Source organism: Tyto alba, unplaced genomic scaffold (assembly GCF_018691265.1).
Source record: "Tyto alba isolate M040663 unplaced genomic scaffold, T.alba_DEE_v4.0 Super-Scaffold_9, whole genome shotgun sequence".
Lineage (NCBI taxonomy): Eukaryota > Metazoa > Chordata > Aves > Strigiformes > Tytonidae > Tyto > Tyto alba.
Genome location: NW_024881330.1, coordinates 5,211,690 through 5,238,627, shown reverse-complemented (window position 1 = coordinate 5,238,627; position 26,938 = coordinate 5,211,690). Strand labels below are relative to the sequence as shown.

General features: G+C 37.1%; 1 protein-coding gene across 2 annotated transcripts in view; it reads right to left on the bottom strand.

Moving 5' to 3' along the window:
* AGO2 (argonaute RISC catalytic component 2) overlaps window positions 1–26,938 on the bottom strand; it is a 53,836-nt gene that overhangs the window by 6,782 nt on the left and 20,116 nt on the right. The window contains exons 2-15 of one of the 2 annotated variants that reach the window (XM_042785925.1): window positions 26,491–26,686; window positions 23,055–23,175; window positions 17,939–18,123; window positions 16,452–16,588; window positions 16,189–16,323; window positions 13,484–13,571; window positions 12,299–12,446; window positions 11,977–12,096; window positions 11,516–11,638; window positions 9,635–9,768; window positions 6,664–6,848; window positions 4,958–5,117; window positions 2,529–2,619; window positions 1,148–1,342 (exon numbers count right to left, since the gene is read on the bottom strand). In XM_042785925.1, the coding sequence (XP_042641859.1) occupies window positions 1,148–1,342; window positions 2,529–2,619; window positions 4,958–5,117; window positions 6,664–6,848; window positions 9,635–9,768; window positions 11,516–11,638; window positions 11,977–12,096; window positions 12,299–12,446; window positions 13,484–13,571; window positions 16,189–16,323; window positions 16,452–16,588; window positions 17,939–18,123; window positions 23,055–23,175; window positions 26,491–26,686 (2,018 nt within the window). The remainder of the gene's footprint in view (window positions 1–1,147; window positions 1,343–2,528; window positions 2,620–4,957; window positions 5,118–6,663; window positions 6,849–9,634; window positions 9,769–11,515; window positions 11,639–11,976; window positions 12,097–12,298; window positions 12,447–13,483; window positions 13,572–16,188; window positions 16,324–16,451; window positions 16,589–17,938; window positions 18,124–23,054; window positions 23,176–26,490; window positions 26,687–26,938) is intronic. The other variant, XM_033011814.2, reaches the window with a different exon arrangement.

Below are 26,938 nucleotides of genomic sequence, written 5' to 3'. Positions count from 1 at the left end.
TACAGATTACACTTATTTATCTACAGATTACTCTTCTTTATCATGTTCCTTCTTGCACTGTCACTCAGAGTAATGAGATGTCAAAGCATGCAGGATCAAACCTTAATTTCTTCACTTAATGAGAACAAATTAGATCACCAGTTTCCTAAGCCAGGCAAGAGCTGGTTCCATATTTGTTCAGCTCCAAGCATGAGGCTTGGATTAATAAGCTGTATGTCAAAATCTTTTTAACTGCCAAATACAAATGAACATTTAATGAGGACATTGAATATACAACAGGCTAATTATTTTTCAGACTAGTACAAGGGATGAAATCCAGGATTGCTCAACCGCACGCTCTCTCCCAGCTTTGTGAAGTCTCATGCAGGACTACAGGCATCAATAAAAAGCAAAAGAGAGGGAAGTGTAATAAAGCAGAAAGCAATGGTTTGGGATTTGGGTTACTTATACATTAAAAATTCAATGAAAAACAGTGGTAAATGGGGAAAAAACTCCCCACAAAAGTTCGTACAAAAATTATTGTATTAATTCAAGTTCACTAAGTGACCTTTATTCCCTTCCCCTTGGATTTTGAGAAGTTGACTAAATTCTCTATCTTTTAATTTATATATAAATATACCAAAAAGGAAAGTATATGTAAGTATCTTTAAAATATATAGAAAAAGATTTCATAAAATATGGCACTTGTAATCAAACTAAATAAATACAAGGAAGTATTTGCTGAATTTTATTGGGAATGAATTTAAAGTGACAATGTGAAAGTAAAGCATTTATTAATCCTGGTAAAAAAAGAAATATGAAAATTAGCTTACACTTAGTTTTTCTTTACCGTCCAAGTTCTATGGGATATAGTTTAACTAATATATCTTGACTAGGTCACAGATGTTGAACATAACTTGAGTGCTAAAACTATACTTTATAATTTATAATTTTGCAAAGGGAGGTATTCTAAAAGGGAAAAGCATTAAAAAAAAAAAAGCTCATGAAAAATATGAAAACACGTTCACTGTTTTGCTTGGTTAGAATCCAACAAATTTCCCGAGGGAAGATTTGTTGAGGGTATACTTATTTTCATAACTCTAATTACATAAAACTAGATTACTACCAGAAAACTACATCATCAAAATCTCAAAAAGAAAAATATAACCTGTTGAAACTGCCCCTCGGAAACACCATCTCTGTAGAAGATTATACGAGTTGGTTTAAATCTTGTTGATTTGTAGAACTGAATAAGCAACTCCCTGACCATGGCAGCCAAATCTTGGATGATTTCTTGGCGGTGCTGCTGGACTCGAACAGTGGCACAGTAACGATTAGGATGAGCATCCATGCTTCCTACAACCTGTTGAAAAAAATGTTTAGTATCAAACCAAACTTAAAAGCACTTTAATACAGGTATTTCACAAAGACTTCATTATCTTTTTAACAGCATCTTGTAAACTAAGGGGTTGCCTAGCAAAGCTGCAGTCAAAATCATCATGTGCTTGGAAAGAGTTTTGAGATTAGTCTACCTGTGGTAACATACGCTGCTGAAATGGAAAACTTATTTTAAATCTAAAAGACTCATTTCCTATTTGCACCTACATACAGTTAAAAAAAAAAAATACAAATAGGATTTGGAGCACTGATACCACGAAACCACTCATTTAGTTAGGACTGCAGCATAGGAATTTGAACTCTTGAAGACTGAATCCCTTTCTGGCACACTGTGGATGAATCCATAACACTGAAATGGTGAGGCACCACAGAAATACCCACGCCAAACAGGCACTGCTCACCAAGGGAAGGGATTTTTCTCTTTATGAAACATCAAAATTCATATATCAAAAACATGGCATCGGACTTAAAAATAAACAGAAAATCAAAACAAACAAACAAAAAAATCAAAATTCCATATGTCAAAATCACAACTAAGCACATCTCCACCTGGTCTTCCCTGGATACATGTGTGTAAATTTTAAATACATGTATTTGTTTATTTAGTACCACAGGCTAAGATGCTGCACATACTCTCACCAAAAATCTTCATTATTAAATAAGCCAGAGCAGCCATCACAGGTGTTTGACATAAAGCAAGTCAAAGACCATTCCCTGAATTTAAGGAGTATATTACCAAGAGATTATTGCACATTTTGTGTTGTCAGTAAGCTTGAATCCCCAAAAAACAGAACTAAACCAGCCTACTTCCCTATCAGCAATGGATAAATTCTTAACATTTTTCACTGCTGAAAAAGGAGATTTAAACACGCACCAGCTTACTACAGGTTGCTGATAAATACCAGCTAACAGAAAAGCTCCTCTGTGTATTAGCAACTCAGGCATTTTACAAGCTAATACACACATTTAAGTAATTAGTATCAGAGCAAGCTCTCCAAAGTTTCATTAGATTCCTGCAGAAAAATAATTTTTAATACTATAATTAGGCAATCAGAACAAATGGACCACAAAAAACTTGAAGGTAATAAAATGCATTAGAGCTGAGCAGCAGGAGAGAGCAGGGGTTGAAGATCATTACACAATTTACTCACTGCAGCAATGGAAGGCTTTTTTCCATCTCCAGCTGGCGGATGAGTTACATCTGCACCAAGGAATATGACAGGCTGTTGAAATACTGGTGGTCTGATAAAGAGAAAGCAAACTTGTAAAAGCAGCAAGACTTACGCTTAATAAAGCACATTATCACTCAAGTAAATATCACTCTATACTCTTGCAGTGAATTAGTCAACAATTTGCACTTGAACAGTTAGTCACTTGTACTGTGACAGTAATTAGTAGTCCTGATTAGGGTTCTTGTACTAAACACTCAGGCATATTTTTAAAGCATAGCTAATTGTTACTTTTCATTAAACATGAGTGAAACAAAAAAAATCCTTTTTTCTTTTTAACTTGGAGAATTGCAGCCCTTATTAATAAGGCCATAGAAAAGAATAAAAGTTGATTCTTTATCAAACAGCATCTGAGAAAGTTAGAGGACTGTTCACACATAAACAGATGCTACGATTTTGTTTCTGAACAAAAAACACAGTCATAAGGAATTACAAAAATTGTGGATATCATCGGTATTATTTTAAAAGTAATTTTACTTTGATTTGGTTTTGTGTTTTTTTTTTTTTTTGAAAACTGTACTTCAAAGTTTTAAACAAACCTTTAAGTTAAGATACTAATCCACTGCATTAGGAGTGGAACACCAAAACACTACACTGCAAGTTTTAAACTTCAATTCTATTCCTTAATAAAACAATTTTAAACAGGAAATCTTAGGCCACCAGAATTATTTTGTGTGTATGTAGATGTGGGGGGGAATGCTTATGTAGATAGATTCAGCCGTTTTCAGGCCTTCTCTAAAAAGGAATTTGAAGGTAATTATAACAAATGTAATTTACAATGCAATTACACAAATAAAAAGCTGTTCTATTCCTATCCCTCTGACCAACAGAAAATAACAGTTAAAGAGTTATGTTTTAAATACCCAAAACATGTGCTTTTCCAGAATGCCTAGGTGTTGTGTGTAGTTGAGCCACATTCTTCCCTTTACTCAATTCCATTTTCATGAATGCACGGTTTATGGGTATAATGAGCAGAATTCAACTTTCTGGCCACATTTATTGTTGCCAACACATGCCACTTATCCCAGACCTTATGCTTATGATCCAGCATAAAACTACTTATATGGTGCGTGTGTTTCTGTTTTGTTTCCGCGGCAGTGCCTTTAACTCCTTTTTGAAAAAAAAAACCAAAACCAACCCACTGTGCCTCTTTGAAATGCATGCTCTGTAATATGATGCTTTTTAACTGCTTTAATAGGAGTACCCAACAAGCACATTACCCAGCCTGAGTATATTTAGTTCAATAAACAGAATTTAACAAGATACAAAAAATATCTATCTCTTCTGATAGTGTGTTTTTTTTTTCCCTCCCTAAGGACTTGTTGGATTATTTTTCAGCAGCTGCCTTCTGACTAGCTTAAATACGTCGAAGTGAAAATTTGCTTATCTGCACAAAACAGAATGTTGACTTCTTTGAAAGAGGCTCCCAAGAATGATGTAGCAGGTTATACCCTGAGTGCTCTCTACAACTTGAAATGCAATGATTGTAAAAATGCCATCATTTACTGACACAGAATCCTAGGTATTCATTTTGATTAAAATAACTTTATAAATCATTATGCTAGCCTTCTCTAGCCTGCACAGGTAAGACAAACCAAGCTGTATTTTGTTCATTCTTCCATTAGAATTTTTTGTCATTGATTTTTCAATAAAACTGATGCAAAGTTTTCATTTAAATACATTTGTTTTAAGATTACACACAAACCAAATTCAGTCTTTAACAGGTGGGTCACTCCTTTTTTTACAAATAAGGAGATTCATTTCACTCCCAATCAACTACACACAGGACTTCAGCAACATGTCAGATACGAAATTCAACAGTATCAAAGCAATTTCACAGAATACAGTCACAGTATAACTAAAATTTATCAGTGTAATACTAATAAGAAATTGCAACGTAAACTGGACCTGAAAACCAATTAAGAGTTTTCTGCTCTCAGCTTTTGGTTTTTTAAATGTCTGTGTAAGTTAAGACATACAACTGAAGAATCTTGACAACAATTAAACTATAAAGGAAAAGGCACTACTATTCAAGATGGTGTCTGATTCTGAAAACTCAAGGCAAATAAAGTATTATAAATTCTTCATTCAAATGAAGAATCGTATACTTCAATGGTTAGATTACAGTAACAGTATTTTCATTATAAATTCCAACTGGAACAAGTATTCCTCTCCTGTCTTCGTCACCTGACTTTTGCTGGAGTATTTATTAGAAGCCAAAAGACAGCTTGTCTGAAGAGTCACTTAAACTACAATGCTATGACTACAGATAAAAGCACCCAGTTAGTCTTAATATGATGCATGTTCTCTTTACAATACAATACCCTCTTCCTCTGTGAAAGATTACTTACCTTCCCTGTGGCAGTAAAATATTATTTACACCTCCTAATTTGACGTTTATTTTTAAGCAAAGATTAGACAGAGTTTGTGGTGTTGTTCTTTGCACATTTTTCATCTGAACACACTGCGTAGCCATTCCCAGCACAGTGTCACCAACACGCTTCACCTCCGCTGAAAAACAAAGGAAAAACAAAAAATATATGCATATTGCAAATCAAACACCATAGGAGACTAATTCAGTGACAATTAACTACACCTAGAGTTTTAGCAAAGTGGTCATTGAGCTTAAAGTAACAAGAAAACTTCATAAAAACTTCAAAAGAAACTCATTAAGAACTGTACTATTCAGAAGATTAAAACAAATTCTATTGTTAGCAACAAAACTGAGATTTAAGGCTTTAAGAGAGCCATACTCTTACACTCAGAAGTTTAGACTCCAAGACAGGCTCAGACAAGATGCAACCTCCCTTTGGCAACAGGAGAGAGAAAGAGGCTTTTTGAGGAGCAGGGTGAGAAAAGGAGAAAAGACAAGACTGTGGGTATAGGAAGTGCAAGAGTATAGAAGAGCGCATGGAGAAACTAAAGAGATATGATTAGAGGGGGCAGAAAGAACTGTAGTTAAAGATAATGACAAGGAAAGCAGATGAGAGCTGTACCACATCCTCTCTGGTAGAGGAAAAAAGTCACCTTTTAATGCCAAGCAGGAAAAGTGAAAATGTCATTTTTCACTCAAGTTTTACTGAACAAATTAGAGATGAGCCAATTCCTTTGCAAGTCTGAATTCAAGGGTAAAAGGTACTATTTTAGTAAGGTTCCTTTTTAATCTCTCTTTTTATCTTATATAGGATACTCTTGGGAAAAGAAAGTTAGGAAATTATTTTCTGCTATATTAAATCAGTGAAGGATGGGGTAAACCAAATTTACAACTTTGTGGTAGATCTAAGAGTCCATGAAGCTATAGGAGAAAAACAGTGGATGGTGTGATGCAGTTTGGCAATGTAAGTGAAAAACAAGATGGAGGCAGGATAGGAAAATGAGCAGTCTTGCCTATAAGAAGAGCTAGTTAAAACTAAAATGCATGGTTTATCTAAAACATATTAAAACCTATGTGTACGTGCTATGTAAAATGCCCTAATTGTCAATCTGTTTTCAAAAAATAGTTTAAGCTGCTGAGTTATAACATTCCATGCACCTATGTCCTCACAACCCGAGACTTAAACTGAAATAATAGGGAAAAAAAAATCAATTAGCAGAAATCTCCCTCACTCAACTTTTTTTGCAAAAGGCTGATGGCACGAGTAAACAAAGATATTCTAAAAGCTACACAGTTCTTGAGTTCAGTATTTCTTCAACCACTTACAACTTTTAGCACACAAATTACAGTAAGTACATTTTAATCCACTGCACATCAATTTCATCAATTACAGAATACCCCTGGTTTAGCTTTCTCACTCACAAACTGCATCTCAAATGCAAACAACAGGAAGAATGTGGAAAAGCGAATAAAAACCATAGACAAAAATAACGAAAATAACTAAGGTCTTAATATAAAACATCATGCAGCACAAGAGGAGGAATAATATAAATTTATAGCCCATTCCCTAAATGGAAGTTATGTAGTTAAACCAGAATTAAAACTTCTCTCAGTCAGATACCTCACAAAAAATACATTCAATTGTGACTGAAAAGCACGTGCTTATGATGTGCACTTACTGACCATAGACTGGCGTTTTTCCTGGCAGAATTACTACAACAAGCTGCAGCCCAGTGTAAGTGTTCTTGAGATGTCTGAACATGGGCTCCACACTGTCAGCTCCCTGCGCGTATTTACAGAAGCATGGCTGCCCTTGGATTGGCATTCCTGCATCTCTGGAAATCTTCCTCAGTTGTTCTGTAAAGGACCTAAAGGATGATAGATAAATACATTAGATTCTCAGGTAGCAAAATCCATCTTGATTTTCGTTCTTATTTTTAATGGAACAATCCTGTTAAACCTGCAGAGTTGCACTGTCCGAAAACCTGCGAATTGATTACAAGTGCATCTTTGATTGACTGCACCTATGTGGTCACTGAAGGAAAGACAGGGGAAGATAAGGAAATACACTGTATAACACTATTACTAGAAACTTAATTTCCAAAGCAAATTCTACTTTATTTGATCTTTCTACGGGAGATATAGTTTAAGCTACGTTCTGCAAAAACACTGCAGCGATTACATTGGATAGCCTACTCTGTCATACTTCCAGGAGGGTACTACCACTAAACAAATGGCTGGAGTTCCTTCTTCTTCTTGGTGAGGAAGACAATCAACAGAAGTTACCAGCAATTGCATCTCAGCAAATTGATCTAACATCAGTAATAATGCACAAGAACACATTGCTAGATATCAGAGAAAAGGTGTATCACGGAGGTGAAGACAAACTTTCTCCAAGGACGGTGCAAATATAAGTCACCCTTTGATGGAACTGGTCAGAAACAGAGATGACCTAATTTTGTCAGAGGCTTTTATCAGTGAAGACTACTTCAGCCCCTCTGCTAGCAGGGTATGCTGTGTTGCAGCGTGCCTCCTTCTCCTGGCTCTTGTTGGCCTGGGAGCATTTGGCTATCTTTCCTTTTGAAGGGACACCAAGAAGACGCTGTGCCTGTTGTAAGCAAGACAATCAAAACCACTTCAGTGTAGGAGCCCAGGGCTCTAATAAACGATACCCAGTCCGGAAAGCATCTTCAAAGTCATGGCTTCTGCAGGTTAGATGCCTGCAGTCAATGGTGCATGAGTAGTCTGCTAAGTGCCATACCCGTAAAATAAAGGCAAGATGAGCAAGTAGTGAGGTGTCACAGTGTAGACCCAAGTACTTGGTGCTGAGGGATCAACATCCATGTTACATGTGTCTGGGATTTTTCATCAGTGGCTGTAGCCTGGTGCAGCGGGATGAATGCTCATTAGTGGCTGAAGCGCATCCTCTAGTCCAGTTTTATCAAAAAAAAAAAAAAAAATCCACACTGTGCACTCAGACCGCTCCTTAATGCAGAATATGGTATGGCAATTGCTGACTGTCAGGAGCATCGCTCAAAAATGTACTTCTGATCCAAACTAAAACTGCTTCCATAGGTGTCAAAAAGTTGCTTGTCTTCTCCAGAAGGTGCCAGATAATACAGCCTTACCCAGCGGGAGGGTGTGAAGATTTAGTTTCTTCCAAACACATTGTTAACTTTCATGAATCATAACAGTCTGTGAGCTTCAGCCCTGCAGCTTGTGGCTTCTTACAGGAAATGGGAGCATTAAGCATTTTCCCTGGCAAAACAGGCACTCACCACTATAAGCAGAAAGAGTCAGTGGCAGAACATGCCATTCTAAAATGGCACAGGTTTTGAGCCTTTCAAAACCCATCTGTACATACGGTGTCTAAGAGGAAAGATTCTCTCCCTGTTCCTGAGAAGTAAAGCAAGATGATTTTGAGGACTTTTGCAGATTTTAAAGGTGTTTACTCTGACGGATCGACAGCAGCCGAGTTCTAACTTGCTCAACAAGATGTAACAAGAGGCAACAAGACGCAACTGGATGCAGCTATATTCCTAGTATGAAGGAATGTCCTTTCACAGTAAGCACAAACTCCATCTAAGTGATCAAATAATTTTATTTTGTCTCATTATGTTGAAGACTTCTGACTGTCTCTCAAAACTGTCCAACTTGTCCTACACACCATTTCCACAAGAAACAAAAGCATGGAAGGGAAAATACTCTGACCGCTTAGTTCCTGCTGTGTACCTGGAAACAACAAGTCCCTAGCCTTACACAGCAGGAAGAAAAGTAAAAGGTAAGATTCCCACTGTTTTCTCACCATTTGCTAGGGAAAAATTCCCAAGCTTTTTGGCAAATCATCTGAAGGAACACTGTTATGGCAATACCGTTGTTATAAACAATCACTGTCTTGCATTCACCCTACAAAGAGCAGCTGAGTCACCTGCTAGGGCAGCTGTAAGAGCTGCACTTGCCCATGCATGAAGGGAAAGCAACTGCGTGCAACAGAAGGAATTAGACAATCCACCTACACAGGCATGCACACCTTCCCTGATCTAAGAATGGTAGATGTCACTTCTAACAATAGTCTTTCAACAATCATGTTCCATCCAAAGACAGAGAAAACAAATTTGAAAGTTTCATTCTAAGGCTCGAAGTCAACAAAAGAACCAGTCCTACTCATCTTGCAAATACAGCAACTTATACATTATGGTAACTCTTGAGGGTATAAAGTTTTAGACAAAAGTTGGATTGCTTTTTAAAATTTTCCTTTTAAATAAGTTCTGCATGAATAAATCTTTTCCATATAACCAGGAAAAGAACCTAAATTAACATACTTATTAGCTTTCACTCTTGACAAATACTTAGTGATAAACACTTGTCATTACATCATTTTGGTCACCTAAAACTCTGTGTTAAGGCCTCAATGGTCAGAAACCTGCCATATAAATTGCTTTTGACAAGTCTGATTTGGAGAATTTCACGATGACTGCATTGAAATCGTATCAGCATCATTCAAAACACAAAGAGACAGAACTTCAAAAGCACTATTAAAGATGTATTGCCTTATGTTAAGCAATCTAACAAAATATGTATTCTAAATAATTAAGTGAAATTATGTTTTTTTCCATATGTAAATAATAAAATCACCATTTTATGAAACACTTACTTAAGATGAACTTCAGTGCATTGGCGCTGGGGAGCAAAGCATGCAATTGCCCAAACCTTTATTTCAATTCCAGTGTGAAACTGTTTATTCCTCATGTCCCAGACTCCTTGAACTGGTGTAGCAATTGCTTTATTCTGGAAGGAAAAAAAAAACATAAAACCAAAACACTAATGCAATAACTGATTCATGCTAACAAATCAGTTATGCTTCTACTTCTCTCCAACTAGCAGACTATTTATATTCTTAGGTCTTTCTCTCCACTGTTCAAACATCTTATAATGATCATTCTATCAGAGTAGCAAGACAGCTTGCTAGCCAGGTGAAAAATAAAGCTCTTAAAAATAAAGCTCATATTGTTCATTTTTATTGTTTATGGTTTCCTTTGGTTATATAAATCAGCAGCACATAGAAATTACATATGGATAGTCAGTCAGATGTGTGCTTGGTGTGTAATGTTAACAAGAACATACATTTCTACAGTGACTTTACAACCACTCAGTGACCTTTCCAAGAGCAACTTAATTTAAGTATTAGCAGTATTTTACACATGACTAAGTAGAAGCAAATACTGGTTCAATGTCACTCACACAATTCTAGAAAAAATGTGAACAAGCCGACAAAAGATGGTCAGTTATTCAATTTTGACCTGAGCAACAATTTTTTTCTCTCATCAGGCAAACATTACTGTGATAGATTATCTAGAGGACAAGGGATATAATAAGATGATTAAAGTAATTCTAGTGACGTTAATTACCTTAATAAGTAATAGTATCCTGTAGATATTTTAGACAAGTTACCATGATGACTGCCTTCTTATTTAGCAGCAGCAGCTAAAATTTATGGGAATTTTTCAGGACACACACAAATTTGAGAATTTATTTTGTAAAGAGTTGTGTCTGCTAAAGGCAGTACCTCCATCATTAATTTGCTATAAGTTCTTGCTCCCCTGCTGCCAGAATAGTTCATGAGAGCACTCTCCCTAATCAGGATCAGGCAAAGACAGCTGCGTTATCTTAACCCATCACTGAATGAAAGTTTGAGCTAATCTGCCTGGTTTTGTCTGAAGAGCTTTAGGTAGAAGACACAAGATCCTCTCCCATTGCAGGTTTATGGGGTTAACAGTCTGATTTGTATATAGGAACAGAACTATCTCTAGCTGGCAATGCTAGTTCGTCAGAAGCCTCCAAAGTTATCCCAGCTATCAAAGCTTTCATCTTTCATAAAAACAAGACATGTTATACAATTGATTAAAAAAAATCCCATAACTTAAGCTTTTTTTGAAAGACACCACAGTAGGAAGATTACGTCAGAAAGGCCATGTGAAAAATCACTGTAAAGAAAAAACCTGCAGGTAAATACTCAACAGGAAGAGATGGTTCTAGATTAAAACATGCTAGTAAAGATAAAACCTAAAGATAGTTGTCCTAAACATGGCTGCTCCACCCAGAACACTCAAAACCAACCAGAAGTTCAGGAAAATTTTGGAGTTAAGGGAGGAAAATATAAACAGTGATAATTGAAGTTGTCTCTGGTCTTCTCCATACACATTGCTTTGAACCACTATTCGCAGGTTTCTTCTTGCAACACACACACAAAAAAACAGTGCGTGAAGGAAAAGTACAGACAGTTTTCTCTGAAGTTTACATAAACGTATTTTTAACCCAGCTTTACTTTCAGAAATAAAGAAGCCATTGAGGGAGATGCAGAACGGTCATTACATTGAAGGACTTTCAAAACTTGAACGTGAGTTCTAAACACTACACCTATGATGATTTTATCCCATTACACCCAACATAATTAATTTAAAACAACCGTATTACAGAAGTTAACACAGCTGGTAATGAAAGCTGTCACAGACTGCACAGTATGTGTTCAACATACCCTGCCTCCATAAAGGATTGAAGGAGGCTGTAGGACTCTACCGGTCACATCTGTCATCTCATCTTTGACCATTATTCCAAATTCACGAACGTAAGGGTCAGTATTAAAACTCGCACTCCGCATCTGAAATTAAAAAGAAGTAAGCATTTCTTGCAGAAAAATAAATTCTTTTTATGAGACCTAAAATTTTCTGAGGTAACATGTATTTGGGCACATACCCCTTATATTTGGGTACACATCCAGAGCCTCCATTAATTCCACTTGGATATGTGGATGCCTCAAAATTTGAAATAGAGCACTTGAAAACCTTTTGTAAGAATGTACTTCTCTCTGATTGAGAAAAGCTTATAAAAGCAAGCTCATAACCTGTGTGTACTGCACAAACTATTCAGTGTCTGTTAATGGCATGAGAAAAACTAAGTCCACTACTATGCTTCACTCATCTTCAACACAACACTCACCAACTTGCTAATCTCTTCTTGACGGTCAGGTGCTGATCTGGCAGTTGCTCGAATCATAGTGGAAGTTTGATTGTCAGTTAGTTTCTTTATGCATCTTTGTCCCGCCACTATGTTGCACACCTAAAATATCCCCACACAAAAGAAGTTGAAAAACACAATGCAACTGCTTATTTGTTTGCTGAGGGTTTTTTTTGTTGTTTTTTTTGTTGCTGCACTACACAATTTGTAAAGTTGACTACTCAAGAAACACTTTGTCTACATGTGAGCCTTTTTAATTCTGACCCCTTTCCCAGAATACAGTATTATCCAGAAGTTTACTTGCCTCTAGAGGAAGGTATGTGTGTTTCTGCTCCTGTCCAACTTGTAAACATGGAAGGTGAGGATAGCGTAAAACTAATTTGTGCCTGTCCTTAAAATACTGAGCTACAGTGCATTCAACTGTTTGTCCATTCTCCTGCTGAAGTGGGAATCTGTTGGAAATAAAATATGAAAATAAGCCATTACTTTATGTAGAATACTTTCCTACATTTTCTCAATGCATTTCTTGGCACAAGTTAAGTTTACTGGATATTAAAGCCACGTTGCTGAACTTATACAAGTGTACCTCTATAATTAAGATTCCATCATTGCCACTACCGTGTGTCTTCTGATAGTACCGCAGAAAGCTGTTTCTCAAGCGTTGTTGATACCTGAAGCTGTAAATTAAGTTTCCCAAGAGCGGGTGCCTTAGAAACAAAGACTAATGTTTTGTGCTTATCTGGGATACTTGCAGTACTACATTTTATGATATGCCACGCAGAGAAAATAGTACCCCTCCTCCGAGAGTCGCAAAACCAATTACTGCTTCAGAAATGCATTTGTTTCTTTCTGTGCATTACAAATATTTCTGTATATGCACAATTTGCAGATATGTACCTCAAGGTGGCACAAATACTGTCTTATCATTATCTTAATACGTCACTAAAAGAGCACGAAACAAAGCCCAAACAATTAAATACCAGATATTGATCAGTTACCTTATAGTAAAAAAACTGTCAGTTTTGTCCGTTATACTACTTCCTTAAAAATGGAAATAAATACCTCCATATTCAAGTTATCGGCAAATCTCTGGTTAGTGATTAAAATTAAACATTTTTTCCAGAGAAAAAATAGACTGGCAATAAGATCCCAACTGGCACTACATTTCTACTTAACAGTTCTGGGAAACGTTATGCTACTAGTAAGGCACCCTGTTCTTCCAATGTTGAGAAAAATTCATAAATGAAAAAAACAAAACAAAACAAAACACGGATTTAAAACAAAGTGATTCAAATGCCATTACATTCATTATAGAATAAAAATGGAACAAAAAACCCAGCAAAATTGGGGAAATACTTTGAGGTGTATTTTAAATGTATTGACCACAGAAAGTATAATTTTTCAAGACAAGTTTTCCTATGTAAGGCAGGCAGGATACTTTCCCAGCCTGAAATTAAACATATGCTTAAAAAGAAGAAAAATGCTTTACGTTTGGTGACTTGCTGGTCGTCTTGTGACATTGCACACTCTGTACTTTCTTTTCATTTGTCCACAATGTGTTATTTCCACCTTTAGACCTAAAAATTGGAAAAGACATACCACCATTTCTTCCAAATCAAGGCATCAGCTCCCTAAATTGCTACACATGACCACTTAAACTGTGCAATAAAGCTAATCACTATTTAGCATATTCTCCAAGCACTGAATGGTACCCTAGACAGAACCCCCAAAACAGATTAATAGTCTTAAAATCCAAAAACCCTGAGCTTCAAAGTTCAACAAAGAATTGTAGAGACGAGATGAAACCCCCAAGTCCCAAGAGTTCACAGATGAAGCAGAATGTGTTCAGTAAATTCCATTTCTGTACCTCAAAGAAAGTCCAGAATGGCAGAAGGACTAAAAGGGCATGCAACCTCCTTGAAACAAAAAGCCTGTTAACACTTATGTCTAAACATACAGTAACTGTGAGACCTCCAACTGTTGCAACCAACCCTGAAAAAGGAAGCAGGGGTGGGGAAATACTGGTACAGCCTCTTGGAGCCCATAGGAATGAGGCCACAGGGCTTTATTCTTCCTGGAGACAAACATCTGTTGCAAATCCCACTGACACAAAAGTCAAGTGCACCTGAACGCCAGTAACTTCTAGAAGAACAAATTATCCATCTGAAACTAGCACAACACAGCTACCTGTAAACAAGTGTTTCTAATTTACCATTACCCACAAATTTAAGCTTGGCTGCAGCATTTTCATTTGTATTACTTTCATGCTCAGGCAGAAACAGATGTATGTGGACTATTAGAGATAGGAAATTGAATGTGTGGGAATAGGAAGGAGGGGGCTATAGACAGGAATTCCTTATATATCTGCACATGTATATAAACTCAGGCTGCTGCTGAATAACAGTGCATATTTCCCCTATTTGTTAAAGGCAGTAATAACTTGCCAACAGCATACTAATCCTTCCACGTAATTTGTTAGGGCTCAAAGTGCCATGTATTATGAAACCTTCAACAAATATCAAGTTTGCATGAATACCTCTGAAATCTGTATCACAGTGTTTTCAGTGAAAGATAAACTATTACATCAATTCACAATTAGCTTTGCTGCAATCTGAGATGACTTTTTCTATCTGAAGAATGAAAATCCTCACGGAAAAAAATTACAATAGCAGCTGGCAATTCAGTGCCTGATTATTTTTTCAAAATATTTACAATCAATACAAACTCAAGATTTATTTATACTTTTCTTGCTAGCTTCCAGTTGGGCAAAGATGATTTTGTGGACGTTTTGTGGAAACAAGGAAGCTGCATAATAGGTTTAGGGAGTTGCTTTTTCTTTTTTAACTTGCTCTCTTTCTATCAAGCATATCATGAAGGAAGGACCTCCATCTTCCCGAAGGAATCTGCAGTGAACAGAACCAGTAGGATTTCTTTCTCCTACTATTTGATTCAGTCATTACATGGTAATGTAATAGTAAATTACTTCCAGGAGAGTACATGTATGAAGTATACCTAAGTATACAAAAACACATTGCTAAATTATTAGTAATATATGGAATATGAAAGTCTTGACATCAGTAATTGGAAAGATTTAGGATCAGATAATTTTTAAAAACTCATGAAATCCCAGTCTTTGTAAGCATTTTGAAATCATCAGAGCAGGAACTGGAATATCCTTGTCATGGAACAGAAATTTGCACTACTGATATGTTTCAGAAGTGAAATATGTGAATTTTTTGTATTTCTGTTAACTCATATTTACTCTAGAGATGGGGGTACTTCAAGAAGATTTAAAGCACTATAGTAAATATAGCTTCTAAATACAATAAAGCAATATTCATTTGGGAAGATAAATCGGGTTTTTTTAAGGAGACTGACATAATAAGGGATGCTGCTCTACATGATGAAAAGAAAAAATCTCAGTAGTACCTCTGCACTGAGATGCTCTCAGATGCCAACACACACCACTAACTTTGACATGACACTCGATCAAGTGGTGGTGCAGCACAAAAAAACCCTAAGGTATGTCAAGAGATCCTACACTTAAATGAGAAGATTGCACAAGTCACAAGCCAGTAATTTTCTCACTAAAATAAATTACCATCCATCTGCTAGAAAGTTTTAGTTCAGCCCATCACTTAGAGCAAAACATATCATCTTCATAGTTTCACCAAAGCACTTTCATTAAGGGCATAGCTAATTAAACTATCCTGTATTTGCCACAGGCAAAATGCACATGCATATATAGTTACCACAGATTCCTGAATACGTGATAATTCACTTATGTGCTCATCTGAGCCCTAAATGTGGCTGCTTCAACAACTAAATTAAGTTCACTTAACTTTTTGTACTAGTGATTCACCACATCTGAAGCCACATACTTATCTGAACTGACCCAACTTTGCTTATATTCACAAAGTGACTTTGTCAAGCCACAGGGAATAACCAATGTAGTAAGAAAAAAGGACAAGTAGACTGAAACATAACATGGATCAGTAGACTTCTGAAAGTCTTGAAATATATGTAAGTAATAAAATGATTCTGCCTCTTAGTTTCGCTCAAAAAGCGTATGTGCACTGTTCACTGTGATTATCGGTCTCCCAGTAAGGCAACTGCTATAGAAAATATTTTGAACATGTAATGGTAACATATCATCAGGCAGAATAAAGCAGTCTTACATAATTTAATTATTACCTTTTATTTCTTTGGTAAACTTTACCCTTTGGGAATCTGTCAGAGGTTTTTGTTGTTCTTCAATACTTTTGAAGTCCAGAACTTCACATACAAACTCAATAACCGGCTGTGCTTTGTAAAATGCAGTTGCAGATACTGTAGACAAAAACACTGATGTTGTATTACGACAATACTTAGGAAATTTTTATAAAATACAACAAATGGAACTAAATTTTTGCCTTTCCATTGAAAGAGAAAAAATAAAGTATCTTTACAGAACCTACCATCAATATTTAACATCATTTTCCACAATGAAGGTCTGACTGATTGATGGAAGCCAAACCAAACTTCTCTGCCACCACCCAATGGATTTGAGCACCCTTCTGATGCTGTAAAAAAAGATCGCCCCACAGGAGTATATCTGCAATAAAGAAAATAAATTCAGATCATAAAACTAAAGGGAAAACAAAAGCAATAAATCCATAACTAATGCAAATTCCTAGTCACAACAGTACAGAAATGTCAGTGTTTCAAATTACCAATAATCTGAGATTCCTGTCAGGACTCAGGTTACACCTCTTAAAATCCAGCTAGTTACAGTAAGAAATTGGTTACTATTCATGTCTGTTTAAACTTATTTTCAGTATACTCCTTAATATACCTACTAATTTAAAAAAAAAAAAAAAAGGCATTAATAACTTTTTGGGTACTCTATTTAAAATTCAGCTATGCTTCAGTAAAAAAATATAATTTAACATCTCTGTTATTAAAACAACAATGCAATAATCTCTCCCCTTAGTAGAGCATAGCTTCCTCTGAAATCCACAGAAACTTTGCATGTGTAAATAACTGATCTAACAAATATTTTTGACGCATCTTTCATCTTGGTCATTCAGTACTACACACTTAGTATCAAACTAATCAAAACCAGCACCAATGTTTCTCTGAACAAAGATGTGTGACTAACTAGTCTTGACTGTTTTCTGCGTTGCATAAACCTGACCAAAGAGATTTTTATTTTTTTTACCCTTAAAGTGAGAATAAAGTCAATGTAATATAAGGCTAAATATATTTACATAAATTTAACTTGTTTTCCCTGCTTAGCCCTTCAAAATGGGAAAGTTCAGCCCTACTAAGCTTTGTTCTTTACTTTCCAATTTCATGTAATTTCAACAGTGGTGTTAAGCAACTTGTTTCACGGCAGCAGAATTAAACCCAGTATCTCTTGGGTTTGACTGCAAATGATGTAGAACCCACTTGCTTGGAAAAAACCCAAATCATTTTCAAGTTTTTCTTTTCTATAAAAATAGCTGTACTGGATGACATTAACATCTCCCTAGCACGGTATCCTTTATACAAAATTGGCAATAAACATCTGCCCAAGGACACAGAGAGACAGGGTAACAAGTTTTAAAATCACCCTTACACATCTACCAACCTCCAACTACTTTTCACTTGAGGAAAGCTCCCTTCTCTGAGGCCTACAGAGAAATGGGGTACGAGTGAGATGGCAGGGCACCCCTGACCTGAGAGCACACAAACATGGAACGAGTATGAAGACCAGTGGGGAAAGGAACTTGTGTCCAGGCTGGAGGCTACTAATTCCACCAGATGAGCAGAAAAGCACTGTATTGCCTCTTGCCTGAGCATGCCATCTGCCAGACAGCTATTATTTTGGTTGAGCTATGAAAGCACATCCTACCCAAAAAGCCACCGAAGTGATGCAAGTAACAATGCAACCTCCTAAACAACGTCAAGGTCTTCCCCTCACCTCATGGAAGGCAAGTGCCTCATCACTACATCCAGTGCCTGGATGGTTTCAAACGGGACACTTGGCAGCCGACCAGAAAGAGCATCATGTAAAGCCTGCAAACTCACACAGGACATCCACTTTATAGCCACCTTAAATATTCTGTCCTTTCCTTCTCCTGGCAGCGTGACCTCCAGCTCCACCTGCAACAATGCCAAACAACAAACCAAGATGATTCTTTCCATTCAAAGGGGAAAATGGAAGGGGCTTATAAGGGACGATGGATTCCTCTGAACAGCGCTATAAAGCATGGGAGGAAACAAAAAGCAATGATGATGAAACAACATACATTAGGTACAGCCTCTTTTTACATCTAGATCTTTCCAAAGATGTATTTCAGAAAGCTGGCATGCTTCCCAACTGACATTTATCTCCCTCTTTCAGGCAACATTATCATCTGAAGGTGCTTGCATATCAACTGGGAGGTCTCCATGAAGATCCAATTACCTGATTTCAGACACTCTACACCTACTAATGAATCACCGCTCATGTCAGCTCCTGCATGCCTAAAGTAAAACATGGTCTGTCACTACCTGCCAAAATTCGTGAATTTCTGGTATCCACTCTCTAGAGCACCGGAGTGCTTTATATACTATTACTGCAGACATAGTTCAAACAAGAGAAAATAAAATCTACAGGGAGCTTTCAAAGAGAAAAAACCCCAAACATCGCCACCCTCCCAACAAAACAAAACAAAAACCACAAAAACAACCAACCCAAAAACCTCTTATTTTTAAACACCAAAGAAAGAATAAACGATACCCCAAGTACTAGTGATGCTATCAGGCAGGAAACAGGCACTCCTTGACATGTTATGCCCTACTTTGAATTTTTTGTCTAAAAAACATTGGCAAACTACATTATGGTAAATTACTTTAGCCAATTATTTGCAATGCTGATTTCTCCTCTTTACTAAAACAAAGAAAGCCTGAGCACTGAAGCTGTTAAACAGACTAAAATTAAGGCTTGTCTGAAATGATTAGTAGTTCTGAGAGGACTACAAGAAATAAAAAGATCAGAGTATCCTTTGTGCAGGATATAAACAAAACCATTGCGTTTTCCTGTCCTAGGGAGCTTACAATTTAAATATAAAAGGCATCCGCTTAACAGACAAAGTGTAATTAGTGGGCTAGCAAAAATAATACATGGGTAATGGCGAACTAATATATGCAATCATCTGGTCTTTTGTGACAGTTAGATTCTTCAGTCAAAAAATAAGAAGGAAAGATAAAACACAAATAATAAGCCTTCCTGTACACCAAAAAACCAAGCTGACAATTTATATTAGGCAGTCAAAATTAATATTACAGTCATATCTCTCCTCTAGTACAAACATCATTCACCAGGAGACTCAAGCAGTGGAAGGAACTGTACAGCTGTGGGAGAACAACGGGAACTGGAGTCTGTAATTGTGGGGTCACTGACCTACATCTGGCCCAGGTGGTTAACTCTGCTGAAAAGCTGTGCAAATAAAGGTACAGGCTTTCAGCAGACACAGGTTGGAAGCTTTCTATGAAGCCTTTTTTTCCACCACACCATCAAAAGGTCTTCAACTTGCGCCTCATTTACAGCAGATGGAAGATGTCTGTCACACCTGAACTGTATTTTCCTTTAAACTTCTCTCTTCCTCCAAATCAAGTTTCATAATTCTTATTATTCCCAATACTGTTAATAAGCAACCTTGTTAATTTTTCCTCTCCTTGCTTCAATTTACAAAGTTCCTTCACTGTGATGGAATGAAAAAAGATGAAGAGTGGGACTACCCATGTCGCAGTATTCGTGTCCCCGGTGGAAATAAAAGACCCATGACTGAAGAATTTCTCTTCCAGTTCCTAGACTGCAAATACCAATTAATTTAGCATAGCTGTGATGGTGAATTCACACTGCTGAATTTGGCCCAAACAGTTTTTGCTGCTGAGTCTAACCCCACTTCAAAATAGCTGAATTTGAGTCACTGCTCAAGTAAGGTTTAAATCCAACTTTCCAGGTTTTCCTACTTTCTCACCTGAATTACATGCTACTGAAGAGTGTATGTTAAAAAAGAAAAGAAAACAAAACAACATTAAGACCAAAAAGTGTGTCCTTAATCCACTTTCACAAGGTCACATATACTTTCAGGCACTGCTAATTGAGATTTACATCTCTCAGCAATATCTTACTTCTCCCACTCTATATTTTTAAGGCCAAATGAACACATTCATGTTTGAGAGTAGGCAAAATACGAAAAATTTCAAGACAAGGTAGTTTCAAATGGGAATTTTACCATGTACGTCACTATTAAAAATAAACTATAAAGCCAAATTTAATGTTTGATTTCCTGAAGTTTTACCAGGTGGAATCTATCCCCAAATAAAAAATTTACAATCTCAGTCACTAACCTACCACCTGCTAGACCCATTGCTAAATTGTAACACAGCTAATATAATTCTGCAGCTAAAGGAAAGGGATGTTACTGTAGGGATGTGAAAAACCATTAAACCTGTGGAAAAATTTGAAAGCCGTTCTTAAAAAGAATAGGTCTTGTAGCTGATGTAGTCTGACTCATACAAATCAGAATATCACTCTTTAAAAATAATAAAAATGAAACCTGACCATGTGTTTCTGGGGAATTCTCAGTACTTCCTTTTCTCTATAAAATACATGCAACGCTATGTGAATATTTTAATCATCTTTTGAGCACACAATGTACCTTTTCTCTATTAATCTAAGACCTTTTCCTTCCCAGGGATTCAGAGAAAAACAGATGCACGGTTTCCAAATCAAATGTCTGGACGCCTACCTCCCATGGACTTGTTTGGAATTCTCAACCTATGGATGTAAGAAACTCCAATGAAACCTAATTAACTACGCTAGAGGAAAAAGTCCTGCTACCTACAAACTTTAGACTGGTTTAAACCATGCTTAAACCAATTTAGCACCATGTAAAAATTTCCCTCATTAAGCTAAATTTCCCCACATCAGATTTTAACCAGCTGAAGATTTATCTCTATTACCTGTTTCCTCCAGGGAAATAATATAAGTATGGCAGAACAACCAACAAAGTTCTACATCCCTTGAGAAATAGGGGAAAAGTATGTCTTTATTAAAAGCAAGCCTAAGTCTGAGCCATAGATGAAACTAGCTGAACCATCTCATGCTAATATCCACTAAAAACACTCTCCTCAGTGGTCACCTTTTGCAATGATCATTGAGCTGGCTAGATAATTCTGTCCCCACCAAAATGGTTAACAAAATCATTAAAGTCAGCTTTTTCCCAGGTGCAGGTTACAACGTTCATTTGCATGGATACAAAGGAATTGGGGCATCAAAGGCATTTCTTGCTGACCCACTGCCATTTTTACCATGTATGATTTAGTATACGCGGGCTTTAAAAATCAAAGCATTGAGAGTTGAGTCCTGTTCAGTCAGCAGGCATTCAGATACAGAAGGAACAGGGTGAGGGGGTCATCTTATCTAATTCCCAATCAGAGTAGGGCCAACTTGCAGCTCAGAGTCTCATTAGATCGGAGCATTAATTTGATCCCAGTTTATTTCTCATCCACAAAGAAACCTTTTTTTCATTTACTTGTTAAATGCAAAACTTCATGCTTGTCATAAAATGTACTGTCAGTCATCAACAACTTGGAAAATATTATTGCTATAAGGTAACTCTGTGTGCGTCCAGAGGACTCATTTAAATCCTTAGGAGACACTGATCAAGTATCATTTCACCTTTGGCAAATACTTTACAATCTCATGTGTCAAACCTGTAGGAACTGGGATACTGTATGTGAAAGCAGAAAAAAAAAAATCTCTAATGCTTTTAATGATTCCTTTATAGTTTTCCCACACATTACCGTATCAGTTAATGAAAAAAACTTAAGACTGGAATATAAACTGACCTTTACTGAATGACATTCACTTAAATACATTTGCAGGGAATAAAAATTATACATATGAGATTAAGAGCTTGATTCAGGTAGAACTATTAACTATGTCAAGCACTACACAGACATACAATGTGAGGGAGCAAAGGACAGAATGAACTATTTTATAGCACACTGCTACTTTTTTTCAGAAGACCTGAGCTCTGTTCCCAGTTTTGTCACATAAGTAAGTTTCCACATTTCTCTGTATTTCCCTCTCCCCCTTACATTTTAGTTTTATCTACTTAGGTTGTAATCAATTTCTATGGGATAGGACAGTCTTCCCCTGTAACTGTGCATGCCTCACCTTGCACCCACACCAGAAGGGTAAAATGGCCTCTGGGAACTACTGTAGTACAAACAACAAGAATGACTGTATCCTCAAGTGTTCATCTACATAAAAAAGGCCACAGAAAATTCAATCTGATATTAGATCACAGATACGTAGGCTAAATTATTTTATAGGGTTTCTGTGTTAGCGTGTTTCAACACAATCCTGTCTACTTCACCAGTCAACGGGCACAGACATAGGTACACTTAGCAGCTACAACCAGAGTGACCAAAGAGTCACCGCCCCACATACAGAGCTGGCAAACACATCACGCCAGTCCTCTTCAATTGCCCCACGGCTAAGATAGCAGGTTGTAACCTGTGCAGTTTGAATTAATTTGGCTCTCACGTAGTAAAGGACTAGGGAAGAGATTCCAAACAGGCAACGGAGAGATGGAGGAGTTTCTTCCAGCTAGTAGACAGCGAGTATCAGCTTCCAGTGAGCTTTGATGAGATTAACGAGCTGACACGACAACTTGCTGCTGCCCAGGGAAGTGCTTCCACTCCCTTCTCTCAAACTCAACCGTGCTTTTACTTTCTCCCTAGTGCCAGTATGGAGCTTGTCCACTGTCTTGGGCAGTTGATCCAGCTCACCAAACCAGCAGAAACCACACGCGTGAAGAGAAACAGAGGGAGTAAAGAAGGGATATGGAAAGAGGAGTGACCATTTTGATGGCAACAAGCTCACACTTCTGTCCTGACAAATGACACCCCGAGCAAATTGGCAACAGGAGGAGACATCTATGTCAGAAATACAAAATCAGTTTCTGTCAGTTATTAGAAAGGTGCTGCAAATATTACATTAAAATCTCCAATTAAAAATTTTTTTATTTAAAACTTACTTTATCTCTCCCAATGGGAAGTGGCATAGCTGTATAAAGGTTTTTTCTTCCATCAAACACTGGTTTGCGATCCCCAAAAATCTGGGTTTTAAAGTGCTGAACCATATGCTCCACTATTTCTCTGAAAATACAAAAAGTTTATGTTAATTCAACTTTTTACTTTTAATGTTAAGTAGCAGATGAACACTAACACTAATATTTATGAAAAAAGGCATTAGGTAAGTGAAAGAGTTGTCCAGTGTTGGGTATTAAAGGCAAGATTTGTTTGACTGATCTGAATTAAAGCAACCTTTTCACAGACTAAACTGTTTTCTTAAAGCAGCTGTTTTTAGCTTTTTCAGATTGAAACTTTCCTTCCTCTTTTCTGTGATCTACTGAAAGTGTAAAAGCAAAAGTTCGTGCTCTCTCAAGTTAAAAACAAGAGGTTCTTGGTATTCATCCGGTGCTTCTGCTCCCCTGTCCCACAGCCCTTTCTGCAGAGGACCATGGACTAAAAGCTCAGTAGCCTGAGAAGCTTTGAAAGAAAAGAACAAAAAATCAAATCAGTATCCAAGCTTACAGCCTTAGTGTAAGGACGATAGTTCTATGATGACAGCGATATGCAAACTTTTTGCGTTGCACTGAGGAAGATTACTTTTAAATGTAATTTTTTCACGTACACAACAAATCTGGGATCCATCCAACAAACCTGGATATGCGCACTCACTGGGGCCTATGCATATTAAAAATACATATTCATTTAAGCATTGCTGGAATTGGGTTGCACATTTGTACGAATGAGGTAACCATTCACAAATTTCTTGTCAAACCACAGAGTTTACACACTGGTCATGCAAAGAGGTTCACCAGCTGATGAGAGGTCTGTTGGAATAATAACACCCTTTGATGCCAAAGATCTTTGGTTCAAATGTCCCAGAGAGACATCCTTCAGGCTATCTGCATCACAAGGCTGTAAAATCTGAAATCCATCAGCAGTCTGCAGTACACTGCCTAAGAGATCCTTAACACACAGCTTGAGGCAAAAGGGCATTAAGAAGTTAAAATGACACAGAAACCACTGCTTCTTCAGTACTGTTCTCAACTAGCAGCTCAGAGATGCTGCAGGTAACTATTTCATACATCTTAACTTGGAAAGGTAATTAACCCAGCATACAGTTAGATATTACAGCAAACGCAAAATTCTGAGATGAAACTCTGAATTCATTCAAGAAAAGAATAAAGAGTGCTTTAATTGACGATTTCTTTGCTATGTCCCAAGGCTATAACACAAGATGTGGCCACTGAAAGAAACTTCTCTGATCTCCTGAGAAGTATGAATAAAACTTGACCTGTATCTGCCTCAGATCTGCAATAGCTGAATGAACAAGTACATAATTTGGAGGGTGGGAGGAAGGAAGTATTTTTCAACCTCGAGTTAGATTGAGCAATGGAAATCCCATTCTCTTACTGAGCAAGTTCTTCCAATAGTGATCTGCTTTTATATAAAGTGATCACTTCCACTTAAAAGTTTTCAAGCTTCAAACCACATTTAGCAATGATGCCTCTCAGCTGTGGGTGGAGAGACCTTAATGAAAAGTTATTTTCTCCATGTGAAGTTAAAATAAGTTATTTACCATATCACTGACTTCTGCCCTTTGGGATTACTACTCTACCAAGATCATGCAAGCACACCAAGAACTCAGGGTCAGCGACTGCAAGCAGTGTTCATCTTGAAACCTGTGCAAGTCTTAGCTGTCCTGGTGAATTAAACCAAGGGCGTCCACAGCACAGAACCCAACTCACATTGCCCACTCTGCTTATCTAACTATTAAATAGATTTGGCCTATCTACCATATGTGAAGAATTGTAGCCAGATTGTATTAGTTTGGCACAGCAGCACGTTGTCTCAGCTATGTGTTTTCCAGTCCTGCTCTAGCTCATATCTCATTAGTGTGGAACTTGCATGTACACATCCCCGCAGTGGGTCTGCAGGATCATAGTCCAAACTGTAGTAAATCTTAGAATAAAACTGAAGAACAAAGCTGGGACAGATGAGAGAGTAGTGTAAATGGAAATAAAATCTCACCCTATTCTTTCTAGGGGTTACAACATATAAAGTAATGATAAAAAACAGTTTACTACAAATATACATCTGAATTATACAACTAAAATACGAGAAATATGTAAGCCAGCTGAAAAAACTATCATTTAGAATTGGACCACATCTGCATCCTGTATAATCCTACATACACTTATACGTATATAAGCACACACAAAAATCTAAGTATACATGTAGGACTGAAAGGTCATGGCTCACAAATACCCAGGTGCAGGTGATTGCATGCACATCTACAGGGTAACGCACTCAGGAATAAGCACTCAAAAGAAATAAAACATACACTTAAGTGAAAATTGAATTAAATTCTCAACTAGCTTAAAAATTAAATTTATAATAGATCACCACAGAAAAAAAACAGGACAGCAAAGCACAGTGATGCTGCTTTATGAAAACGCTATCATTACCAACTCTTTAGTACAATGGATAAACCACTACAGTTTATTAATATACTTTAAGAAAACTTTGGCTTTCGGGTGGCTTTTTTGACTCCACACTTTGTTCATGCTCATGACTGCACGTTCCACCCATGTGACCTTTTTTAATAAGGAAAGGTTTTGCTCTTGAATATATAAACATGCCATTCCGATCCTCTACAGTCAAGATGTAGGTAGTTATGATGATGACACTTGTGGTTTCCAGTTAGTGCCAAGTCTTGTTCTCAAGTTTCACTTCTAGCAACACCACTCTTCAAGTCAATGAGGTTGCCACACTGTGACTAACAGGGCACATATGCAAAATGCAAGACCTAATTACTTGTTTCCTTGGCCAACTGATCCATGTTTTCACCTTGCTATTTGTTTCAGGAGCGTATCTTTCCCTTATATAGAATCTACTGATGAAGGACAATTTCTTACCCAATTTTAATTTAGTCCCTCCACAATCCTTGCAGCAGCTCAAACAAATGGGTTTTTCCTCCCCTTGACAGTAGGGGAAGGTGGGAAAACAAGCTGGTAACATCAACTCCCTGCTGAAGGACTTGTCAGCCAATTGCACTCCAATATTTAACCAAGCAATACTAAGAATCATATTTATAAAAGTGGCTTATACTAACCTAGCTCCACTAGAGTTAATACAGTTTATCTGTCACCAGCAGCTTTGATCAGCAGCATCTTAAAGATGCTGACAAGGGAAAATTAGCACTGAAATACTAGATTGGTACAAAAAGACTTGGAGAAAAAAAAATGCCTGTTGATGGATGTGCAAAGTTGGAAGCTATCAGTACAATGACTAAAGACAGACACATCCTTCAAGCGACCAATGGAGACAGGCATGTCTCCAGCATTTTCAAAGGAAAACAAGAATGTAAATAAACTGAGGAAAAGCAAAGTACAATATTACCTGTTAACTCTTCTAGGGCATTTTTCTGGCTTTATATCCAATTCATAATGGTAGATATCTATTTTAGGAATGTCCATTTCAAAGAAGTTGGCCTGCAGTTTGATTGTTCTCCCAGAAGTGCCAAAATCTGGTCGAGGAGGGGGTTTAAAGGCATATCCCTGTATTGGTGGTGGCAACGGTGGAGGAGGTGCAAGCACTGAAAAAAGAGAAAGCACAAATTAGCCATCAGCTACATCAAACTGACAGTTAAACAAATTTATAGGCTATTTGACCAATGAAGCACAGAACGTTTAAACCAGTAACTTTTAAAAAATGGTCTATAAACTCAAAAAAAAAAAAAACCAAAACCCCTGCTATCAGGAGTCCATGAATTCTGACTGTCTTCTTCCCACGCTGGTTCACCATTTGCTGTATTACACAGACCCAGTAACTGAACAAAATCTTAAAA